General features: G+C 53.5%; 7 protein-coding genes across 7 annotated transcripts; 3 read left to right on the top strand and 4 right to left on the bottom strand.

Annotated features, from left to right (window-relative positions):
* Positions 1-2,603: 2,603 nt before the first annotated feature.
* Positions 2,604-3,743, top strand: HETIRDRAFT_316205 (uncharacterized protein; the record flags this gene model as incomplete). The annotated part of the gene is made up of 1 exon (XM_009547317.1): positions 2,604-3,743. One exon carries the CDS (start codon positions 2,604-2,606, stop codon positions 3,741-3,743), a length of 1,140 nt encoding a protein of 379 aa, XP_009545612.1.
* Positions 3,744-4,632: 889 nt separating this feature from the next.
* Positions 4,633-6,307, top strand: HETIRDRAFT_426642 (uncharacterized protein; the record flags this gene model as incomplete). Its single annotated transcript, XM_009547318.1, has 7 exons — positions 4,633-4,717; positions 4,778-4,845; positions 4,896-5,003; positions 5,054-5,386; positions 5,440-5,719; positions 5,777-5,998; positions 6,054-6,307. 7 exons carry the CDS (start codon positions 4,633-4,635, stop codon positions 6,305-6,307), a joined length of 1,350 nt encoding a protein of 449 aa, XP_009545613.1.
* Positions 6,308-7,782: 1,475 nt separating this feature from the next.
* Positions 7,783-8,059, bottom strand: HETIRDRAFT_106900 (uncharacterized protein; the record flags this gene model as incomplete). Its single annotated transcript, XM_009547319.1, has 2 exons — positions 7,783-7,798; positions 7,851-8,059. 2 exons carry the CDS (start codon positions 8,057-8,059, stop codon positions 7,783-7,785), a joined length of 225 nt encoding a protein of 74 aa, XP_009545614.1.
* A 109-nt stretch (positions 8,060-8,168) lies between these two features.
* HETIRDRAFT_106901 (uncharacterized protein) lies at positions 8,169-9,454 on the bottom strand (the record flags this gene model as incomplete). Its single annotated transcript, XM_009547320.1, has 5 exons — positions 8,169-8,465; positions 8,535-8,687; positions 8,768-8,851; positions 9,200-9,335; positions 9,411-9,454. The coding sequence occupies 5 exons, from the start codon at positions 9,452-9,454 to the stop codon at positions 8,169-8,171; spliced, it is 714 nt and encodes a 237-aa protein (XP_009545615.1).
* A 5,623-nt stretch (positions 9,455-15,077) lies between these two features.
* Positions 15,078-17,438, top strand: HETIRDRAFT_444674 (uncharacterized protein; the record flags this gene model as incomplete). The annotated part of the gene is made up of 11 exons (XM_009547321.1): positions 15,078-15,134; positions 15,193-15,292; positions 15,343-15,455; positions 15,511-15,651; positions 15,711-15,926; positions 15,987-16,120; positions 16,180-16,604; positions 16,687-16,946; positions 17,016-17,065; positions 17,126-17,231; positions 17,297-17,438. The coding sequence occupies 11 exons, from the start codon at positions 15,078-15,080 to the stop codon at positions 17,312-17,314; spliced, it is 1,620 nt and encodes a 539-aa protein (XP_009545616.1). The 3' UTR covers positions 17,315-17,438.
* Positions 17,439-17,499: 61 nt separating this feature from the next.
* Positions 17,500-21,508, bottom strand: HETIRDRAFT_38381 (mitochondrial ATP-dependent protease). Its single transcript, XM_009546324.1, has 7 exons — positions 19,838-21,508; positions 19,471-19,769; positions 19,211-19,378; positions 18,866-19,151; positions 18,424-18,801; positions 18,094-18,361; positions 17,500-18,020 (listed from the first exon to the last, which is right to left on the bottom strand). Exons 1-7 carry the CDS (start codon positions 21,422-21,424, stop codon positions 17,761-17,763), a joined length of 3,246 nt encoding a protein of 1,081 aa, XP_009544619.1. The 5' UTR covers positions 21,425-21,508; the 3' UTR covers positions 17,500-17,760.
* Positions 21,509-22,822: 1,314 nt separating this feature from the next.
* On the bottom strand, positions 22,823-23,641 carry HETIRDRAFT_119479 (uncharacterized protein; the record flags this gene model as incomplete). Its single annotated transcript, XM_009547322.1, has 4 exons — positions 22,823-22,991; positions 23,130-23,316; positions 23,361-23,461; positions 23,499-23,641. 4 exons carry the CDS (start codon positions 23,639-23,641, stop codon positions 22,823-22,825), a joined length of 600 nt encoding a protein of 199 aa, XP_009545617.1.
* Between the last annotated feature and the right edge of the window lie 442 nt (positions 23,642-24,083).

Raw genomic sequence — 24,083 nt, forward strand, 5'->3', positions numbered from 1 at the left:
AACGGTTGCATCGCAAGTTTCGTTTAACTCAAAGGGTGGCGGAAAGTAGCGGTGGTAGAACAGCTCAAATTGTTCTTGTGAGTGACTGACGTGATGTCTACAGTCACATCCCGACTCTCAACTCCTTCATCATTCCTAGATCTGAAACATGATGTACGTTCGACTTGCGTCGTGCACGAGAAATCACTTACTCTCTGTTAAGGAGCTTGCCACCAACAATGACTCTGTCAGAAGATCAGGTCGTATCGCAAAAAGCGTCATCACGAGAAACACAAGGCTTAGAGATGCGAGCCCTATCATCGCGGTATCAATATGCGCCTCCGCTAACACGCGTACGCCACCGAACACAACATGGGTCCCGTTGTCACCGAATGTGACAAACTCAATGCACACACCACTGCAATCTTGGCAATCAAAAACGAAGCCGGGTTGTTATATAGAGGCATGCTCGCATTGATACATCCGCCGCACAGGGAGAGGAAGGAATACTGCCTATTTGTCGCGAGTAACAAATCAGAGTCTACGATGAGGCTACCTAGGGAGAAGTATATGGAAGAGTTGAAGAAAGCAATGGGTACGGAGGAGCCTCCACAGTGGTATAAGCCAGTTTAGGCCACCGAGATAGAAACAAAGCCATACCTGTGAATTTTCAATCTTGTCGCTGCTCGCTGAGTGAATACTGTCAAATCTTTCTAGATGTTTACTACATGGTGGTGCTATGGATTTATTCTATACTGAATGCACTTTCTGATTCGGGACGAATGCCATTGCAATCTGACCGTCCAGATTCAGGAACATAGGTGTCTAGTATTCTATTCGCAGTGCTATGGGTACGACGAAGCCAGGTTCACTTATCGGAGGGGGTCTCCTGCGTGCTGTATCGCTGTGAATTTCAAGGATCCGTGAGCTTGTACTTTTGATATACACTGTATGAATACTCACCACGCTCCTTCCCAATCAAATCGATCGTATGCCAAGATTTCTTCGCTCTGCGAGACAATATTAAATTTGCCATTCCCGTCGCGCCTATACTATGCTTGTTTTGACCCTTGGAGATCTAGATACTCAAGATTTGGGAACCGTTCAAACCACGGGATTTCCAGCATCCATGAGTTCAAGCCTTGCATTCCCGAACCTGCATTAATCGAAAGATAACGAAGACTAGGAGCTTTCCGATCTCATTATACAGACGCACCATGGCTTGATCATTCGGTTCATCGGCTCCTGCAGTAACTTCCACCGAAATTTCAATCACAAGATCGATATCAAGCCGTATGGTAAGACTATGGTTCGTGCCAGCTCGCGCAAGCGAGCAAGCACCATACTCGACCGATCCCAGTCCCAACATCAAAACGTCTCGTCAAGACTTTGAAACTCATCTTTCTATCGATCGGAGTCGGTTCGGAGGCAGGGTCAGACACGAAGGGAGAAGAGGGGCGAGTCATTTGTATTTGGCATGTCTGACATAGGGTTCTACTACCCTGATTCGACAATAAACGGGATTCTATTTAAAAAAAAAGACTATGGTAAGGAACAGGAAACGTAGAGTAGTTCCGTATTTGAAAAGGTTCACGCTGAGGGTCCACTAGGTCACCCCCAAGCCCGAACTTGATCAGCACGACCACGGGCGCCAAGTTATCTGCGATGCGGGACACGAGAGTCCCTGCTCTGCCGACCATGCGCATAGTGAAAAGCCCGGCGTGGCCACCAGCCCTGTGAACAACGTCGGGATCTGTTGCGTAAGACTGCATTGACAAGCATATTAGCTCACATAAGGATATTGCTGCATGATGTATGTAGGTCTCTTTGGTGCCACTAGACAGCAAATGAGGTGTAAACACTGCAGAGCAATGACGCCTTTGCATTCCAACGATGTAACCGTGACGATGCTGCTTGCCCACACAAAGGCCGGGTTATTTGTCCACAACAGGGCTCGCTATATCTCAAGACAAGGTTTGCATTGTCTCACCTTCAGTATAGGACTCCGTTTAATCTAGCTAAACACATAACCGACCAGAACAAGCATCCGCGGAACAACAACATAGATCTGTTTCATTCGTTGACGGATATCGCGCGAGACAACAGAAGACGATGTAGACGGACTCGAACCCCTGTTAGATCCATAGAAGGCGATGCGATGTGTCCCGTCCCAAAATTGATTCGTAAAAAATTGGAACCTACGACTCGGTCTCAGAGGCGCTCGGCCTCAAAGCCACTGCGACGGTTCTTGCAACGATGCTGGCATTTTTGGAAAGAAGAAACATGAGCATAGAATTTGGAGCAATGCTCGGAATGCTCGGATTGTGTATGCGCGGCCATGGTGGTTCTCGTGCAATATGGACAAAAGTTGTCAACAACGCCAGCGGTTTCGAATTCGGATTCTGCCGAACTTTTCCGGTAAACATGGGCTCAGTGTTGTCTGTTGCACATCGCGTCCGTGTCCATCGGTACGTATTTTCTCTATACCGTGAATGATGTTGATGATATCAAACTTTGCGCGCAATAGGCTCTGACCAAGCTGAGACAGCGCGATGATCCTTGCATCTGCACGCCGTAGCGTATCCAGGACTTCTATTGTGTCGAGGACATACGGAACGACGTCTATGAATCGGACTCGGACTCTGAATCCTATACCGGCTACCTTTCTGCGTGGCGGTACATCGAAGGGCGTATTCATCAATCGTTCTGACCTTCCCGAGGACCAGTCGCAATGGGATCCTATATTTCTCGGCATCATGGGGTCTCCGGATCCTGAGCATGGACGCCAGCTGAACGGCATGGGTGGAGGCATTTCCAGTCTTTCGAAGATCTGTGTCGTCGGGGCGCCGTCTACAGAGCAAAGACAGGCTGGGATTGACGCGACCTATACATTTGCCCAAATCGGTATACGCGACAGTGCCGTCGATTACACCGGTAATTGCGGAAATCTCTCAAGCATGGTCGGTATCTTTGCTGTGGACGAAGGAATCTGCACGCCGTACGTTCGTGGCCAAACCGGCATTGTTCGTACGTTCAACACCAACACCAACAAACAGATCAACAATACGTTCCCAGTCGCTCTTGAGGAGGACCATCATATCCCCATACTTGATCTCGAGCAAGGTATCAATGCTGGCGTACCTGGAAAGGCGTCGCAGATAGTGCTTGACTTCGTCTCTCCTGGTGGTGCTGGGACAGGCAAACTTCTACCCACTGGAAATCCGACCGATGTTCTGAACTTATCCTCCGATTTGAACCTTCGCGCTTCATTGGTCGACGCAACTAACCCCTCTGTGTTCATTACTACTGAAGAACTTCAAAATATTCTCGATTCGCATTCTCCAATCGACTTCTCCAACCTCGCGACTCTCGAGCTACTGGAACGGGTGCGTCAGAAGGGGGCAGTGCGTATGGGATTGGACCCTTCGGCACAAGCGCAACCTAAAATCGCAGTCCTCGAGGCATCGTCTTCCACTGAAGCTGATATTGTCGTTCACGCATTGTCGATGGGTGTTCTTCATAAAGCTGTTCCTATGACCGTAGGCTTATGCCTTGGTGTTGCCGCACGCATTCCCGGGACGGTTGCATGGGAGATTGTGGAGCAGTCGCGGACAGGAGGAGCTTGTAGCCCGGAGCTACTTAAGATCAGGCATCCAAGCGGTGTAGTGGATGTAGGGGCAGAGCTCGCAGAAGATGGGGAAGTGAAGAGTGCCAAGGTGGTACGAACGGGACGCAGATTGATGAAAGGAGTCGTATGGTGGTAGGTGGTGGTGGGTGCCCGATGCCAAAAAAGCATTGCAGAGTCAATGGTGCCTATGGATTCAGACGTTAGGTTCCATTAAATGACCAGAACATGATTTAACGTTGGCAGGCTCGTCATGGAATTAGTGTCGTTGTTTCTTGATAAGAGCGGCACAAGGAAAGAGCTCCACGCACCGTGGTCCGCACTGAGTACTGAGCATGGGGGTGAGCTGTCTCGTACCCGATCATATACGCCCAAAGAGGCGCATAGCGAAGTCCTTTGCAACATTCACCAAGTCTTGACGAATTGTTTGTCCATGGGAAGGCTCCCAATGGACAACTTCTGTGGAATGATGACAACCATACTGAAAAGCGAGTCGCGGCCGAATAACCTCTGGAGCAGATCGACGTAGTTTGAGAGTAACAGCAGTATGTCCGCGAGTTGGCAGACCCAATCACGAGTTCGGAGCCCGAAAACATCGACGCGTCGTTTGGAACGCGTCGTCTCGTTTTATGATCATAAATCCTCTCCGCTCCCCACTTCCCTCGAAGTTCCCAAGCCCTAATTCTGTTTCTGACACTCTTCCAAAAGAGATGTCTTCTCAGAAAGCAATAGACTATCTCACTAAGCAGCTGGTCGTCAATAAGAACATCGTGTGTGGCAGAACCTTTCCTACCGAGTCTGTGTCTTCATGCATGTTTAGGTGACATATCGCTCGTTCAGTCGTGATTTAGGTATTCACGTAAACGAAGCAAAGAAGTATGGACACCATAGAGCTTGAAGTTTCTCAAGTTGATTGTGACATTGGTTCCCATCACAGCGAACTTGCAGCATATCATTCCGCATCCAAGGATGCTACCGAAACTTCATATGCTACATATCTTATATGTGGAGAACGTCGACCAGACACAATGGATGTGGACGAGCAGGACATGGATAATGGCGAGGACGTAGTCGAGACGACAATCCTACTTGTTGCGGAGAGCGACCTTGATAGTACGCTGGGCATCTTTCTCAATGTTTATACGGTTATGTCAATGTTGTTTGACCTCGCAGATGCCCAAGGGAGTTTCTCGCAAACATATTCGGTGCATATATACAGCCTTTCACCCTCGCCTGTCCGAGTGCGTAGATGCAAATATGTTCCATTGCATCTCACTGATCCGTCAATTAGGAAGCAAACCTAATTTGTGCGCCAACACCTAATCTCCGTCAAGTAGAGCTCAAGGAAGGGCCGGGCTTTGCATCGCGGGTTGGTAGAATCACCGGCGAACATGTTGAGGTGAGATCTCGCCCTCACAAATGACTAGGTACCAACCGACGTTTATTCAGGTAAAAGCCAAGCCACCCAAAGGAAAGGCTGGCCTTGCCGTTGCTGCATCCTCCTCGGAAACCAAGATGGCTAGTAACATCAAGGCCGTAACCTCGGCCCAGGATCCCAAGGTAGACAAGAAGGAAGAGACCAAACCGCCCCCAAAACGAGAATCTGAAGATATCCAAAGGAAGCCGCAGGCGTCTGGTAAACTGAATTGGAGTAAAGCGCTCCCAAAGGCGATGAAGAACGATGATCATGTGGCGCCTGACACGAAGATGAAAGGCCAGGAATCTCATCCTATCAAGGACAAAGAGAAGCTACCTACCAAGAGAGAGAAAGTCGAGCTCAAGGTGGGTCGACATTTGATAACATTGGCGATGACCTCGAGGATGACGCTGTGAAGCGAGGAATCAAACGAAAGTCTCCCGCGCGATTGTTAGATTCAGATGACGAAAAATCAAGCACTTCGTCTGTCAAGTTGCCAAAGCCAGCACCCACTAACGAGGCTCCAAAAGCCCCGATTGGTGCCCGAGTCAAAAAGCGCGTCGTCGTTTCCGACGACGAAGAGGAAGCTGTAGAAGATCCAAAACCGTCTCGCAGCAAGGCGGCTGGAAAAGCCAAGGCACTGAGTTTTGATTCAGACACGGACGAGGCTTTGAGGGCCATGATGGATGTAGACGATGGTTCGAGTTATTCGTCTTTATTTTTCCCTGCCGATTTCGTTTACCATGCCTTTGCAGACCAGGTCATTAAAGCGTCCAGGCCAAGTATCTCATCGCATGATGCAGCGCACGATGACGACGTAGAGATGCACTCAGAACAGCAAGAGGATCCTGAGCCGGCGCCGAAGCCAAAGCCTAGGAAGAAGAAAGAGAAGAAGGTTGTGCCAGTCGGGAGGAACGGGTTCAAAAAGAGACGCGTTGTCAAAAGTCGACAAACATTCGATGAGAAGGGTTACATGGGTGAGACCCTGACGTATGCTGGTTGCGAGTTCCCTCGCTGATCATTCTATCGCAGTCACTGAAGACTATTCATCGTATGAATCTATTGATGATGAAGAACAGGAGCCTGAAGCACCCCCAAAAGCCAAAGGCAACCGAAAGCCACCTGGAATCAAGCTCACTGACGGTGTCCCTTCGCCTAATATGGCATCGACGAAAGGTCAGACAAAAGACTCGCGTGTATCAGATGGATCGCATCTCAACGTGAAAGCTGGGGCCTCCAGAGTGGGAAAGCAGCCGAGCCTGATGAATTTCTTCGGTAAGAAGTAATCCCTTTTGATGTATTATATATATATTGCCAGGTTACCATTCGCTTGCTTGCTGGATTGTATATGGTTTGCATGGTGCATGTAGGCAAGCAGGCCACCGGCAGGAAAACGCGTTCACGGGCAGCGCCATGCCATACGCCCCAAAATGCTTCCGTTCATGCCTCATCTTTAGCGCACGCTATGGGGTCAGTACATTTTTGTGTATCACTTCCTATCAATCGCAGCTGCAGATCATGAACTTCATAAACACCGAGGAATAGCAATCTACGTCCACTTTGATGTGGAGAGGCTGCCTTTGACAAATATATCAAAGGGACGCCCTGGCACAATGCCATACTATCACTGGCCCTATGTTCGGACAGTACCGATGTTCGGACAGTCTATGTTTCTCGCTCATTGCTCGACATATCAACCTCAATATTTTGACCATAAATCGTGTTAAATAGTGTAGACTTGGTTTCTGAAACTTTGAGATTTTTTAAAGGTGATTTATGTTCCTAAATGTTGAAAATGTGCCTTTGCAAGCCCAATGTCATGCCTCAGATGAGTCGGAGCACGCGAGGAAGGATCCTGATGATCCAATTTTTTTTATGTAGTCTAGTGTAGCCCATATATATTGGTTCCGGTATGTGAATAACATGCACGGTGTGTTGTTGCACTCGTATGAAAATACAAGGTATCAAGCGTGACATTCGGACACGGAGCATCGAAGAAGGGGAGTGCAAATTTGTTCTCCGCACATAGTTCTACCAGCAACAAGTTGTGTCCGAACATTGTCCCCACTGTCTCCCCTCCTCAACCGTGCCACAGACTATACTGAACCTACAGCCTCCTAAGTCACAAACTTCTCCCCACTCCTATGTTTACCCAAGGTGACACCCTTGTCTCACAACTGTTCTCCACACCAACCCTGCAGGGTGGCAACAAGCATAAACCTCAAATCTAGCACACTGAAGAGCAACCCCAAGTAGCTGTCAAAGAACTAGGAAATGACAGCCTTAGCCTTTGCAAGGCTGGGAAGAAACATGATGTCCCTCCTTGAATTCATGATCATGTGTGCACTGTGATCCTCGTCCGAACACAGGTGCAAGTGTCGGAGTCTAAAATTAGAGGCGGCCGCTTCGGCTGTGCGATGCGGATTCGTGACCCGGTGTGACCAGACTGTCCGAACAACGGTCTCGTTCACAAATTTCTACTTTTCTCCCCGTTTCCACCAGAATAAAGTATACAGGCTTCGAAAAGGTCTAGCAGGCATTGTTTGTGCAAATTTTGGGGGTACAAGGCGAAGTCTACAGAGGGCAGGATTTTTTTTCGTCCAGTTTGTCCGAACATAGGGCCAGTGATAGTAGGTCTGAGCAAAACAATACAATAGCACCATGCGCAAAGATCAATAGACACTCATAATTTGGCCGAGAGCGGCCTTTGAGAGGTTCAGCGGATATCTTAGGCAGCGCTAAATGGTGGTACAATAGGGTCTTATTTGCACGCGTCGCTGCACCCAGTGATCAGAATGAGAATGAGATTCGCCTATGCTTAGAACGCACCGTGACTGGGGCACGAACTCAGCGATCTCGCGGAAGGCAGCAATCTCGTCCGCCGAACAGACTTCTGAAGCGAACCGTACGTACGAGTCGAGATCAGATATTGGTCTAAGAGTAGAAGGCCAGGTCAGGATTTCGCATATCCACTCGAGTGCTTGGGCGAGAGGCTGGTCTATCAACGAGAGCAGGCTGCATTTCAACGTGAATGGCATGACGAATGGAACGCAAATGCGTGAGGGCTTCGGGACTGTGACGTTTCAGATCATTGGGTTCAAGAAAATGGTCCCCGATCATATGTGCTCAAAGAGGAACACATCGAGATCAATCCACGATACCGACAACATAAGTAGGATCGTCCCAGGCGACTAGGATGTTGCCGAGGTTGAGGTCATCGTGCCGAAGGACAACAGGACAGGATGGGAGATCGAACGCATCGAAGTTCAGAGAATCAATGGCCTTGCACAATAGCGTATACCAGGTGGATATGTAGCGCAGGCTATCATTAGCGTCCTCGTCTGGGAGGAAATTCTTGCGCGTTGTAAGCCATAAGTCAGGTTCATTTTGCATGAATGCTACTTGCGACAGGGCCAACACTTCGAAGAAATCTCTCGACGAAGACTATGGCCCATTGTCGTCTTTTCCAATTGGAGAATAATTTCTACCTAGAGTCATGTGTCTAACGCGGACTGTGCCAGTTTGGTCGTCTGTAGGAAGGCAACCGATGGAGTTGACCGTCGCATTCAGTATCTGTCCTTCAATACGTGCGACTTCTAGGACCACTGTTTCCATCTGCTTCATTGTCAAATCACCCCAGACATCTGTTAAACGACGACCAATGATCTAGATAACCATATAAGATTCGTCAAGTTTGAGACATGAACAGCACATGCCTGCGATTGGAGGCTGTAGCGTGTATTGACTGGATTTTCTGGATGGGCTGCATACGCGAAGACATGGGCCACAGGAATGGAGGTCGATTCCTTCAAAAAGCGCAGCGTGGCGATCTGTATAAGATATCAGTTGAAAGAAGACAGAAGTCCCTGTGACGATTGACGACTCGCCTCCAAGGCCACCCTATGTAACATAATGCTTAGTTCAATATGATCATCTTGACGATATCCTGTTCCATTGAGATGAGAAACAATTGGCTCGCGTGAATCACCCTCAAACGTCAGAATGGACATCTGATCAACCCGATAGTTGAGGCATGCTCATTTTCGCAAACTATGAGCACCTACTTGATTGAAACCACCTGATTGTTGAAAAAAGTCAGTAAATTGACAATGGTCAGAACACTCGCGATATGCCTACCTTGGGCCAGATGATAAACAGCGCTATAGGTGTCCCAATACGTTAGTAGCGACCTCTTTCAGAGCCTCTAAGTCAAAGGCGGCGGTCGCTTCGTCTGCTTTTCTCTGACGCTCCTCCCACATGCCATCTTGGTACAACTTCTCAAGGGCCGCAGGAGAGGGGGGGACGCATGATAGTCTGAGAGGTAGTCGTGCCTCGAGTCCGATTAAGCGCTACAACGAGAATCGATTACATCTTGCCGTACATACACACCCATCAGTCTTCTTCCGAGCCTGAACCTTTCGAAGGTTGGACATATGAAGGTTGATCTATAACTGTCAAACTTGGAACGGAAGACAGTGAGCAAATCTAAGCAAATACCACATCGACGCCTCTGCCAAGAGAATGAAAGAGACCGATCTGAGGTGCTGGATAGAGCAAAAATGTGGTTCAGCCCGGGATCGAACCGGGAACCTTCAGTGCGCACAAACCATGTGAGACGGAAATCATAACCATTAGACCACTGAACCTTGAAAATATTTGTTTTGAAAACATATAGTCTGCGCTGAATCTTAGCAGTCGGACAAACCGAGCATTCTGTTCTTGAAAACCTCCCTTTCAGGGTTCTCAAGTCTATAGTCCACCTATTCTCATCCTATCTGCTTCTATGGCTCTGGGAGCACGTACTCTGCCAAGAGAACAAAAGGATCTGTGTGCAACGGGCTCAGGTGCAAAAACGTGGTTCAACCCGGGATCGAACCGGGAACCTTCTGTGCGCCCAACCATGTGAGACAGAAATCATAACCATTAGACCATTGAACCGATATCATTCATGCTGTAGAGAAAATGCTCATCGGTGTTGGCTCCAGCATAGTAGACGGGGGTTAATTCACAAGATGACATCCTGCATCTACACCCAATGCTGCTTCCTTCGAGTCGGTGCTCATCTTGGCTCGTTATAGCCCAAGCGAGCGCAACGACAGATCATCAACTGACCGCCGATATATTCACAGTGTACATACGGTCCGGTGCCAACAAGCTAGACTGATAACAATAAGCGACGACTTGCACGAAAACATGAACCCAAGAAATCAAACAACGGGACGCGACATCACCGCCAGCGGTGCCGCGGGAGATAGAGTGGCTTCTCGATCGTGTGCACGAGGAAGTGCTCAAACGCGCGATCGGATTCGCGCGCCTGCCTGATCTCGAGCAGCTGGCTTGCGACGGGATAGTGCGCGTGGATGACGAACATATACGTGGACATGTCTGCGTCCTGTACGATCTCGACGTGGTTCTCACCCAGGCGCGTGTATCGAGTCAGGTCGATGAAGTCGTGGACCATCTGCAGAGCCACGGCCGGATGTGAGCGGGACGAATGGGACTATCAGGAAGAAGGAAAACGGCATGGACATACGATTAGCGGAGGGGCGAGCGGGAGGTTAATGGTCTCATTTACGACGGCGCGAAGTGTCTGGTTATTTGGCCAGCTACATGGAAGCACGTCGCCGATGACTTGAGGAAACCCGACTTGGCTCGTCTCCATCGCTTGACAGATGTCTGGGAATAAGTAACAGGCCAAGGAAACGCACATGCACGCGTCTCTCGACACTTCCCTACGACCATCAGATATGATCAGCGATCGAGAGGAAAGATTGAAGACAATGCAGCACACACTCTTTCGCCGTGTACCGCCCGTTCCACTTGTTCAGCTTTGCCCAATCATCGGGAGTAACCATGAACTTGAGAGAGATCGCAGCACTATCCTTCGACTGGCCCTTGTCCGCCGCAACGACGCACGCGCCCGGGCCGAAGATCGAGCCCAGCTCATCTATCATGTCGTCGTCGTCGTCCTCATTCTTCACAGTCGGCGGTGAACTAGGGTTATCGCGCTGAAGAGCGTGTGGACTGACGGGGATAGCGACAGTGATGGACCTAGACTTAGAGGCGTGCTCGCCTCGAGCGCTAGGAACACCATCGGCATGGGCGCCTTGCGGAAGGTTCGTGTGGTCGGTGATGCCCGTGCGGACGATGCCGTTCGTAAATCTTGAAGGTGTGAACATTTTCTGATCGTCATCTGCTCGAGGTATGGAGGATGTGGTCCGCGTGTAGACAGTATTAGCGTCAGTAGGTGATGAAGGGCTATCCATTTTCGTCTCGAGATCCTTTTGAGCGCTTTGGGACTGCTCACGGGATCGACAGACAGCTGCAGACGCATCGAGCACTGCCTTGTCTTCGGCCTCGCTGCCTTCCTGTGGCAAACCTTCTCGCGCGTTTCCATTGGCAAGGCCCTTTTCTTCTGTATCTTTCTCCTGGGCCTGGAGCTGAAGTGACAAGACACGTTGCTTGCGGGGCAGGTCGTCTGCAGGCGATGGTGAATAGGCGCGCTTGGAAGGCACTATGGGCGTCGTGGAGCCATCACGGTGCGGCAAGGGTTCGACGGCTATGATGACATCAACACGCATGTCGGCCTTCTCTTTATCTGGAACAAGGGAGGTATTCTCTGGAGATGGCGAGTCCTGTGACGGCGCGGCGATAGCCTGTCGCGTAACTGAGTACGATGGCGGATTGTTCGAGCAGACGAGTCTTACCTTTTCAGAATCGACAGCGTCCGGCTGTCGGCCATCGACAGGACTCTTTCTGGGCACTTTAGATTCTGATGATGCATCGTCCTGTTCGGAAGTAAGAACGCCCTCTAGGACAGGTGCCGCCTTGTCGACCGACGGCGTCTCTGCAGGAACGAGATCGGCGGCGGCTGAGTGGTCACGAACAATCTGCTCTTCGGTCGCTGTTCTATCTTTGTTATCCAGATCCACGGCCGTCGTCTCTCTGGGGGGCTCACTGGAAGGATCGACATCCATGGGGGTAGAGGGTGCATACGCAGCCTCTTGTAAGCCATTCGCCAGACTCTGCGTCCGCTGTTCTTTAACGCCCTCCGGCTGCGCCTGCGCATCCACGTGTACCGAACCTTCGTTCTCTGCACCCGTGTCAACCTCCACCGGGCTTCCTTGATTCCTCGTATACGTCAACGCCGAGCCCTTGGCGCTCTCTTCCTCCTCTATGATCATGTCCTCTACCTCAACTTCACCCCTTGTGGTATTCGCCGCCTGAGGAGGTTCGTCGACTCCCACCCCATCCTTCTTTTCCCGTCCATCCTCGCCCTCACCCTCACCCTCGCCTTCGTCATCCTCTCCTGCACCCGCACCCGCATTCGCACCGACCCTCTGCCGATTATATATCCGCAGCTTCTGCGTCCCCCCGCGCGCGTCTCGGCGGCGGCGCGAGTTGAGGTCAGTGTATGGGCTGTCCTTGGGGCTGATAGTCCCCGTGCGTGAGGAGGGCGAGTGCGGGACGGGGGCCGCCGGCGGCGGCGAAGAGGGCGGCGCGGTGCTGGGCGACGATGGCGGCTGCACGGAGAGTATGCTGAGCAGCTCCATGATCTGCGAGTTGTCGAACCTGTCTTTGAGAACAACAGCAGCAGGGGATGCGAAGGCAGGCGCGGGGGCCGTCGCTGGTATCGCCCTCGCACTTGAAATCTCCGCTATTGCTGCTGTCCCCGACTGTGCAGGAGCGGGTGGGACATCGACGTCCATGGTATCGGACGCATCGAAGGCGGATGTGCGCGCTCTAGCGTGATTGCTGATGCCGCCGTTGCTGGTCCCAGCGCCGACACCGGCACGACGTTCGGACGACGCGACGGTCTTGTGGCCAGACTCAGCGGCTGGTGTAGGGAGCTCCCCCTCGGCCCCCTTCATCGTAGTCATCTTGAACCACTCAAGATCAAGCGCCATAAAATCCGGATGGCTACTCGACGCCGCCGGCTTCTTGCGCAGCTTCAGGCGCGGGGGGGTTTTCACTGCTCCGGCTCCAGCCCCGGCTCCTACGGGAGGTATTGCTGCTGCTGCTGATGGCGGTGGTAGCGCCGGCAAAGCGGAGGAGGATGCGAGCGCTGACGGGTGAGGGATTATGATCGATGACTTGGGGGCCGGGCGCGGGAAGGGATGGGGAGCAGAAATGGGTGACATAGGCGTGCGTGGGGAGTGAGAAGAAGCGCCAGGGCCGGTTGTTGGAGGGCGCGCAGAGGTGGGAGCGGAAGAGAAGGAATGCAGCGTAGGAGTAGTGGATGACCCTGGACGAGATGGGATAGAATACTGGACAGCGGGCTGTGAGACGCCCGATACAAGAGAGGGAACGGCAGGACGTGATGTACTGTCGATGGATACAGCAGTAGGAAATCGCGCGGGCGTTGGTGTTGGCGCTGGCGCAGAGGGTTGCAACAATTTGGGTGTAGGCTGCTGCTGGCTCCGCCGACCCTGAATCATGGCCGCGAGCTCTATAATGTCGGTCGTAGGTATGTCTCCCAGCTCTGAAGTAGGAGAAGCGCCTGCGGGCTCTGTCTCGGTCAAATTCGATTGGGTATGTATCGGAGCAGGCGCAAGAGAAGGTTGTGCGGTGGGCACGGATGAAAAATTGTGTTGAGATGTGGTGGCCAAGGTCGGGGAAAGGGCTGAGGCAGCCGAAGCAGAAGCCGGTGTCGCAGTAGGTATAGTGGATGTAGATGCAGCGGGAGCAGGGGTGCTCGATTTGGAGAGAGGGGCCTTTGGCGAACGCGCGCTCGAAGGGAGCGACGCGGCTGAAACAGGATTGCTCGATGACGGCCCTGCCGTCGACGTCGATGCTGATGCCTTCTCCGCGCGCGCCTGCTTGCCCACGACGGCAGCCAAAGGCGTGGACGACGACGTGGATGTGGAGGATTTGTTGCGCGATCGTCTGAGGTGCGCAGAGGGCACCTGATCAATATCGATCCCGGCGGCGGTGAAGAGGGTACGGAGCCGTTCTGTGGGGAAGGAGATCATCAAGGTTGGGTTAAGATGAGTACGCAAAAACATGATCGACTAGCTACTTGAACTGACCTTGCAGATCGGCCTCGGGGAAGAGATGGTAGTATGGGGACACAGAACCCACGAGCTGCGTGTATACCTTGAGTAGGTTCGCTTTTTCGGGAGGACATGAGTCGGGATGGAGGACAAGGTGGCGAAGGGAGAGGCCCGGGAGGTTGCCTTCGATCGTGGTGCAGGCGGTCTGTGCGGGGTAAATGTTATGCTGGGATGTTACTTGGGTAGGAGCGGTGAATGTACCTCGAGGAGATCTACCACCTGGAATAAAATGCGTCAGATATACTGAAATGACTATCATTCGCATCTCTTTTTTGAATGGTGTATGTCCTGCTGAAGCGGCAGGAAGGGCGTCGGCGTCTAATGTAGACACGGCACGAGAGAGAAGAAGATAGAACTGCGAGCGCACATACCTTTGGCCTTGCCACTGGGTAATAGGCCTTCTCTGAGCTCAGCCAGGACGCTAGTTTTCCGGCGGCCATAATGTAGCTCTCCAGCGACGCGGCGGCGGAGAGCTTACGCGTGAAGACAGGGAAGAGCTTCTCATTATTGGCCACGGCATCTCCTGGCATCTGAGCAGACAATCTGCGAGCGGAGAGGGCGAAGGGGTAAGATGGAGTTGATGGGGGATGTGATGGCGGCGGTGGATTGGAGAGAGAGGCAGGCGGCGACCTGCAGAGCGAGAGCAGAGGCCATCGACGTACATCTCCATTCAATTCATTTGCTGGACCCACAACTCGTGGGAAAATCTCCTCGTGACCGCTCTATTCCTCCAGACACAAGCTCAACTGCATCGCTCGAACAATTCTGATTTATGATACTCGTCTGCATGCCATTTGAACACTCGTTATTAGTTTGCAGAAGACAGAAATGCTACGAGGCCGGCGCGAGAGACCGCAAAGGTCTCGCAGGTTTTACGTGTCAGATTCGAGTCGGCCGAAAGAAGAAAGATGATCGAAAATTAATTTATACACCTTGCATTTGATTGAGCCTGTCCACCCTCCCTGCTCCCTCTCCGAACATACCACCGACACCCTTTGAGAAGATGGCTGAAATACACGACCAATTCGACACCGTCCTCATCCTCGATTTTGGATCACAGGTCAGATCCTGCTGCGATGCCTCTGCGCATGAGGCCGATGTAACCTGCTCATCAACAGTACAGCCATCTTATCACTCGGAGATGTCGAGAGCTCAACGTCTACGCGGAGCTCATGCCTTGCACGCAGAAGATCAAGGAACTCAAATGGAAACCAAAGGGTGAGTTCGATCTCGTCGCGTCAAATTGTGTTATTGAATCATCTCTTCAGGCGTCATCCTTTCTGGATCCCCCTACTCCGTGTATGACTCGGACGCCCCACATGTCGATCCTGAGATCTATGAACTCGGTGTACCCATCCTTGGCATATGTTATGGTCTTCAGGCAAGTATATGCAGTCTCTGTCTTCAAGGCCATATATTCGAACTCCTTTCGTTAGGAAATGGCCTGGACCATGGGCGGAAAAGTAGCCCAGTGCGACCACCGGGAGTATGGCTTTGCCCAAGTGCAGATAAGCAAAATCGGGGGCGACAACGCCTCCGTGGATGCGCTGTTCGAAGGACTGGGAGATGAGATGCAGGTCCGTCTGTCCCCCACTCGACTCCATCCTCTCCCACAAACATGACGCGCGCGTCCCAGGTATGGATGTCCCACGGCGACAAGCTCTCCACACTTCCCCCCGATTTCCATATCATTGGCCGCACGACGAACGCGCCCTTCGCCGCCATCGCCCACAACTCCAAGCCGTTCTACGGCATCCAGTTCCATCCCGAAGTAACGCACTCGCCCCGCGGGAAGGAAGTGGTCAGCCGATTCGTGCTCAGCATCTGTGGCTGCAAATCAAACTGGACCATGGTGCGCGCCCCTCCGTCTCCGCGTCTTGACCACTCTTGAATGCTCTTTTTTTGTGGACAGGAAGAATTCATCGGCAAGGAGATCGCGCGCATTCGCGACATATGCGGCCCGACTGGCCGTGTTATCGGTGCCGTGAGCGGCGGCGTCGACAGCACCGTCGCGGCGAAACTCATGCACGAGGCCATCGGCGACCGGTGAGTCCACCCCACCCCCCAATCTCGCACGAGCGCACGACTCACGGCTGCCGCCGCAGCTTCCACGCCATCATGGTGGACAACGGCGTGCTCCGGCTGAACGAAGCGCCCCAGGTGAACGACATGCTCAACAAGGACCTCGGCGTGAACCTCACCGTCGTCGACGCGTCCGACCTCTTCCTGTCGCGCCTCGAGGGCGTCGAGGACCCCGAGCAGAAGCGCAAGATCATCGGCAACACGTTCATCCACGTCTTCGAGGCCGAGGCCGCGAAGATCGAAGCTGCCGCTGAGGCGGAGGAGAAGAACGGCGCTGCGGCAAAGGGTAAGATCGAGTGGCTGCTGCAGGGCACGCTCTACCCGGACGTCATCGAGAGCATCAGCTTCAAGGGCCCGAGCGCGACGATCAAGACGCACCATAACGTTGGCGGGCTCCTCGCGGACATGAAGCTCAAGCTGATCGAGCCCCTCCGCGAGCTCTTCAAAGGTGCGCCGTTTTTCGAATCCTCCCTCTAGACGAAGACGCCTCGGGATCACATGACTGAATCGTGCCCTTTGACATTTGGCAGACGAGGTCCGCGCCCTCGGCCGTCTTCTCTCCATCCCCGCGCCCCTCGTCCAGCGCCACCCCTTCCCCGGGCCCGGCCTCGCTATCCGCATCCTCGGCCCCGTCACGCGCGAACAGGTCAAGATCCTACAGCACGCCGACAGCATCTACATCGAGGAGATCCGTCGCGCCGGGCTCTACGACCAGATCAGCCAGGCGTTCGCCGTCCTGCTGCCCGTCAAGGCCGTCGGCGTCATGGGTGACAAACGGACGTACGAGCAGGTGCGCCGCGCTTTTCGCTCGATCGTCGTGTGCGAAAATAAAATAAAAAACATCGATATCGTAAAACAGGTCATCGCTCTTCGTGCAGTCCAGTCCGAGGACTTCATGACCGCCGACTGGTCAGTACATTTCGCCCGCTCGCATCACCGCCGACTCACGCTGTCCGCATTCTCTTCCAGGTACGTCTTCCCCGCAGAAGTCCTCAGACGCATATCCTCCCGCATCACGAACGAGGTCACTGGCATCAACCGCGTCACCTACGACATCTCGTCAAAGCCACCCAGCGTACGTACTCGCCGCCTTGCTTTCGCGACACCGACGCTCGTACTAACCGAACTCGCCGACGACAGACGGTCGAGTGGCTATGACAGCGTTTTGCGCACAGTTAACTTAGAAGAGCAGAACCAAAAAGCAACTACCAGCCCGCGGTGTATCCCGTGATGTATCCAGTAGTAGACCCTCCGAAAATAGACAGTGTAAGATCGAGCACTCAGCGAAGTCCCTCTCAGAATGCCGGGCCGACCGTACGTGTCCGATCAAAAGTCCAGTCAATGCAGATACATGCGTCATGAGTTGGGTGTGCAAAAAAAACATCTAAAATACAATGAAACGATTGCGAGTCAGACGTCAAAAGCAACCAAATGCGCTCTAGGAAGCAGTGTGGACAGCTGTCGACGAGAGAGAGAGGGACAGAGCGAGTGAGTGATTATTACGAGGTAGGGTTGGTAGATAGATAAGACGCCGCCGCCTGGCAAGCACGCTCATTTTCAGGGCGATCGCACGCGACCGCCTTCGCCTCGAGGGACTACCACGCCTACGGCGCGAGCGTGTCCTTCCAGCGCTCAGCAATTGGCTCCCCCTTGAAGACCTCGAGCAGCACCTCCCGCACATCCTCGACGTAGACGAAGCGAATGCCGGTCTTAACGCTCTCTGGCACGTTCTCCTCAATGTCTGCGCGGTTCGCGGCGGGCGCGAGGATGGTCTTGATTCCTGCGCGGTGCGCCGCGAGGATCTTCTCCTTCAGGCCACCGACCGGGAGCACCTGGCCCACGAGCGAGATCTCACCTGTCATGGCTGTGTCGAGTCAAACGCCCGGGCACCGCAAGTCAGCACACACGCGCTCGTGCTGTTTGGAAAATCGACGCACCGATATCGGGGTTCACCCTCGTCTTCGTGAAGAGCGAGACAAACGCGGAGAGGAGCGCGGTCCCTGCGCTCGGGCCCTCCTTGCCGATGCTGCCCTCGGGCATGTGGACGTGGATATCTCGGTCGTTCAACACCTGGTCCGTGGGGTTCTCCGTGATCCCCAGCTCGTACGCGTGGCTCTTGACCCAGCTCAGCGCAATCTGCGCGCTCTCCCGGATCACCTCGCCGAGCTTACCGGTCAGCTGCAGGCCGCCCTTGCCCGGCATGCTCTGAGAACGCCCACAGATCAGCCATCGATCGACGAAGACGGCGGAATGAGAAAGAAACGCACGGTAGCCTCGACGGGCATGACCGCGCCGGATCCGTTGCCCAAGTATCCCAACCCGGTGCTGACACCGGGTGGCGGAGGGCGGATGTACATCCTGTCCTTGTGGTAGATCGGTGGCCCGACGTAGTCCTTCAGGTTCTCCGGGGTGATGCGCACGTGCACCGACGCGGGCACGTCGAACGGCTTGCGCTGCTCCGTCGTCACAGCCTTACGCTCCTCGGCCTTGTCCACCTGAGGCGTCGACGCCTCGGGCGCGTCCTGCGCCTCGACAGTCTTGGGTTCGCCTTGCTCGTCCGTCGGCGCCGCAGGCAGCGCGCGCGCCTCCGGGAATGCGTCCTCGCCAAGGTCCTGGACGATCTTGAGCGCGGCCTTGCGGTAGATCTGCGTGTGGTCGGCCGGTCGATCAGCTGCGCGCCCGTAAGAGACAGTCGGCGCGAGACCGTACCTTGTCGATGTGCTTCTTGAGGTTGCGGACGCCGCTCTCGCGGCAGTAGTACTTGATGAGCATGTCGACGGACGCGGGATCGAGCGTCACGTCGGCGTCCTTGAGGCCGGACGCCTCCTTGGCTTGGGGCCCCAGGTACTTGTCCGCGATGACCGATTTCTCCTCGGAGACGTAGCCGCTGACCTCGAGGACTTCCATGCGGTCGAGCAGGGGCGCCGGGATGGTGTCGAGCACGTTGGCCGTGCAGACAAAGAGGACGCGCGACAGGTCGACGGGAACGTCCATGCTGCGATCGTGACGAGGTGAGCCTGCGTGATCGCGAAGAGGGCGAGGTGGGTCACGCACTAGTGGTCCAGGAACGCAGTGTTCTGCTCGGGATCCAACATCTCAAGCAAGGCGCTGGCAGGGTCGCCGTTGATCCCACGACCGATCTTGTCGACCTCGTCGATTAACACGAGCGGGTTCTCCGTGCCGACGCGCTTCAAAGCCTGGATGATCTTGCCCGGGAGCGCACTGCACCGAGCCGTCACCGAAGAAAAAGGTTTAGCGTCCAACCCCTGCGCATATACGAACCTAAACAGGAAGCGAGAAAATAGCCGACTTACCCAACGTACGTCCGCCTGTGTCCCTTGATCTCCGCCACGTCCGTGAGCCCTCCGACTGAGAACCGGAAGAACTGGCGATTCAGCGCGCGCGCGATCGACTTGCCGATCGACGTCTTGCCCACGCCGGGTGGTCCCGCGAGGCAGATGATCTTGCCCTCAACGGTGCCGCGGAGCTTCCCGACAGCGAGGAACTCGAGGATCCGCTCCTTCACGTCCTTGAGGCCGTAGTGGTCCTCGTTCAGCACCTCCTGCGCGTGCGCGATGGAGTAGTTCTCCGGCGTGTGCTGGCCCCAAGGGATCTGTAGGCAAAGAAAGAGGGTGAGGCGGTCAACGCGAGGACATGGTGGGGAGGAGAGGATGGGCGTACCTGTGTGAGCCAGTCGAGGTAGTTCCGAGTGACATTCGCCTCGGACGCGGCGGGTTCGAGGTGCATGAGCTTGCTGAGCTCCTCGTCGAAGACCTTCTTGACGGGCTCGGGCATCTTGAGCGACGCGGCGCGCTCCTTGAATTTCTCGATGAGCTTGTCCTTGCCGTCCGACTCCATGCCGAGCTCCTTTTTGATGCCCTTGAGCTGTTCCATGAGGTAGTACTCGCGCTGACGCTTCGCAATCTTGCTGTCCACGTCGCGCGAGAGCTTGCTCTGCAGCTGCGCGTTGATGAGCTCCTTCTTGAGCACGAGCAGCGCCTTGCGCAAGCGGTCTTCGACCAGTAGCGACTCAAGCACGTCCTGCAGCTCTCCGACCTCGCCCGTCGACACCGCGGCCGCGAAGTCCGCGAGCTTGTCCGGCTCGTCGAAGACGTTCGACGCGACTTGGTTGATTGAGAAGTTCGTGATCTGATCGCGGAAGAGCGGGTTGAGCTGCGCGATGTCCTTGAAGACGGAGACAATCTCGGACATGAACGCGCGGATGTACTGGTCGTCCTTGTTGAACGGTTGCGTGACGAGGTTGTCGACGTTGACGATCGAGATGTCGAAATCCTGCAGGAAGGACGTCTGGAGCGGCGTCGGGTGGATTTTGGCGACTTGTTCGGCAGACGCATCAACTTCGATGAGCTCGGCGTCTGCTGGTGGGTCCAAGGACGGCGACGGTGACGGGGAAGGCGGCGGCGTCGGGAGCTGGTCCTCGCTCACGGATTCCAGCTGCTGCTCGACGTTTTCGACCTGGACAGTAGACATGGGAGCTCCCCCCGCCTTGACGAGATCGGTAATCTTGATCCTGCGGTGCGGGTACAGCACAGCGGTCAAGCCCTCTTCCTTATCATCGTCCTTGGATGGTCCAGTGTTGGCCGTGAAGACACTCGTGATCTGGGCGAAAACGCCGACGGGGTGGACCGAGTTGATATCCGTGATGACGTCCGAGTCTGCCTGTTCGTCCTTGAGGAGGAACGCGCCGAGGTAGGGCTGCCCACGCTTCATCATCTCCTTGATGGCGGCGACGACTTGGGGGTTGCGGACGACGACGGCCTTGTAGAAACCTGGGAAGAGAGGGCGACGGGCGATAGGGAGAGCGAGGACCTGGGGGTAGAATTCCGGGACGGACTGGCGGGATATGGACGTTGGAGGTGTGGGTGGAGGTGGCGGGGATGGTGGGTCAGCGCCTTCGGAGCCGTCGTCGCCGCCTGGAGGTGAGGACGAGGAGGACGAGGACGAGGACGGGGGCGCTGAGGATGAGGAAGACGCGCCGCCAAAGTCATCGCGCTCGCTGTCGAGCAGGACTCGGTCATGGCCAAAGGGATGTTGTAGGACGGGGCCTCTGGGAGGGCCGAATGGGTCCGCGGGGGAATAGTAGTCGACGACGGTGGAGTAGCACGCTCTTCGATCCAAGGGCGAGGGCGAGGGCAGCGCGCGGGTGCGACGGGCTTTGGCAGCCTGTGATTGCAGGACGCGGACGCGCTGGGTGGGTCGGGCTGCCGACGACGAGACCGCCGCGCGCAAGCTGGTGAAGAAATTCATCAGGCCAGCTGGCGAGACGCTCAGCGAAAGATGGAAGGAAACAGTGGAGACACGAGGCTCAGACGACGAGGACGAGGAGGGGAGAAGGGACGAGGAGAGAGTTGTCTGTGCACGCCCACGCCAGAATCGCTTTCAAACCCTCAGCGGATGACGCAAGCTTCCGTTGACAAATCACCCAGAACACCATCTGCAGCTGAACCGTCATGTCTCCAAGCACTCGCCTTACCACTAGCCCTCGCCTTACCACTAGCCCTCGCAAGAGAGCCTATTGTCTTCTGATTAGCCCTCGTGCGAACGTGAACCCCTTCCTTCATGTTACACCGGTGGAACTTGACGAATACCAATTCTCAAACTTTTCATTTTTCGACTTAGCTGGGGCAGTGGTGCCGGTAGTCAGGACGTATCTATATTTTTGGGTCGTACCCACAACCATTGCCTTCTTCTTGGTAAGCTACCCAATGTTGAATATTGTGCTTATTCCTGATCTTCGTTGGAGTACTATCATTGGATGGGTGTTCGTTTTGGGATCAATAAAAAATACATTGTTCTACAACACTTCCGCTTGATGGCCTTGGAGTTCTTGCACTATTTGTGAAACTTTTTTCCACATTGTATAGTGTAGTTTCTCTCTTTATTTTCTCACTCATGTATTGGAAAACTGGATTCCATCATTTAGGACCAGTGTTCATTCTGGTTTCAAGCATGATACAACATGGGGTCATAGTTGCTGACTCATTGAATTCAAACTCAGCAACTATGACTTGTTGAACTTTCACAACACCATCATGTTTCTATCTTCATATTATTGAACATTTTTAGGGCACTGCATACAAAAGTGCTCTAAAATCAGGGTAAGCATAATTATATTATACTACTAAAGTACAGTTAAATATATCAAATTGGCTATATTAATGGAATGTAAAACAGATATGCAACCTCTTTGATGGTCTTTGATTTATCAGTGTCAAAAAAAGTGCAGGCTTCAGTAATGCCCTGTTTGGTATAGCTACTTTTGGCTGCCTTTAGCATGGTTAATATGCATATTAGATAATGCCACTGATACTTCTTCTACATGGCAAACCCTCATTTTTGATCTTTCCTAAAATGGCCCTTTTTGGCCATTCTGTCAATCCTGGCTATTAAGATATTTCTTAGAATTCATTACCAACTATTAAAATCCTCATTCTATGAAAGGTTTGAAGAGCCTTTAGAAAGGATAAATATTGTTTCAAAACCAATATAGATTCCCGTGATATATGTAATTTTTGAGAACACCTGGCATCAGGTCCAGAGCCTTTTGCACGCTGGCGTTTCCAGACCATCGAGGCCCTTGTCAGTGACTTGAGCTTCCTCACGAGACATCAATCTTTCCAACATCCTCTCCATCTCATCCCCGGCCTATTGGAGTTTCCATCTTGCACGCATGCCCTCCAATAACGGAGGATCCCAGTCCTTGTACACAGCTTCCAGGCCCTCATCAGCTGCAGGGGGGCGTGGAATGGAAATATCTAGTTTGCGGAGTATGCCCTCGAGAGCCTGGACGTAAACATGCATCGCACACAACTCACTGCAATAGTAGTGTGCGAGCTCATAGCCTAATCCTCACATACCTTCCACCCGCCTCGACAACGAATAAATTTTATCAGCAAATTCTGCTTGCTTGGTGCGTACGACCGCCGTTGCTACTTGATTAACCTCGTATTACATGTGCAGGTTCCTGAGTTCATCCAGGATCTCGCAAAAAGGAAAGTTGTGGAGAGCGTTCGGAGCGGCGGATGCACTTTCTTCTGAGTCTTCGTAGTACTCTGCACAGACCCGAAGCCCTTCTGTATCACCCAAGCGTATCGGCGACGAATGAGCAGTCTCTGAGCCCACTTCTATTGATTGCGGGCCTGTCAGCGAGGTGTTCCATTGCAATCAATTCAATGCTACTCACCAGCCTTCCTGTGAGTTTTCTTATCAGTGCGGTGGGTGAGAATTGCCTCACACTGTGTGCCTGTTGTTTGAGAATCCAATCCACCATCCTTGGTATACCATCTGGCTCGCAATCCATCATTATTCAGCTTATACGCACATTGACATCATGAAAATGAGAGCTCGTGTGTGCTGACGGAGTTGCTGCTCCACTGGATTTGGCCTCAGTTCGAGAGAGGGCAACAATGGTCGAACTGTGGATGTTATTGACAAGGCGTCGTGGTCATTGACCGGTGAGGACATCTTGCAAGTGGGACAGTCGTCAAGTGCTGTCAGCCAATTGACACTGCGGTGAAGAGGCTGGTCACTGTGGCAGGTTATCTGATGCCAGAGTCCAGACAGCCCCCAAAAGGCATGAGGCTGCCCTTGTTTTCAACCTTGAGGAGTCTCTTCCTCCCAGCTCGCCTGCACACCTTACGAACATGCCAGAATAATGCCGCCTGCTATGTCGAATCACCTCAACGAGGCCATCGGTGCAAGTCATCTCTGTCCATCAACGGGGGCTTAGAGAATACAAGCGTCGCATTGCCGCAGGCGCCAAGGGTAGTCAATGTTGGACTTTGATACGTCCTCTGCTGTCCCCCCGTGTCCTTGACGTGGCCACAATACTGCTCGCGATAGCGGTTGCAGTATGGGGCTCTTTGCTCTGCTCATGTCTGCATTTTGAAATGGATAGGGGGGCAAG

This window comes from Heterobasidion irregulare (assembly GCF_000320585.1).
Source record: "Heterobasidion irregulare TC 32-1 unplaced genomic scaffold scaffold_04, whole genome shotgun sequence".
In the NCBI taxonomy this organism is placed as follows: Eukaryota; Fungi; Basidiomycota; class Agaricomycetes; order Russulales; family Bondarzewiaceae; genus Heterobasidion; species Heterobasidion irregulare.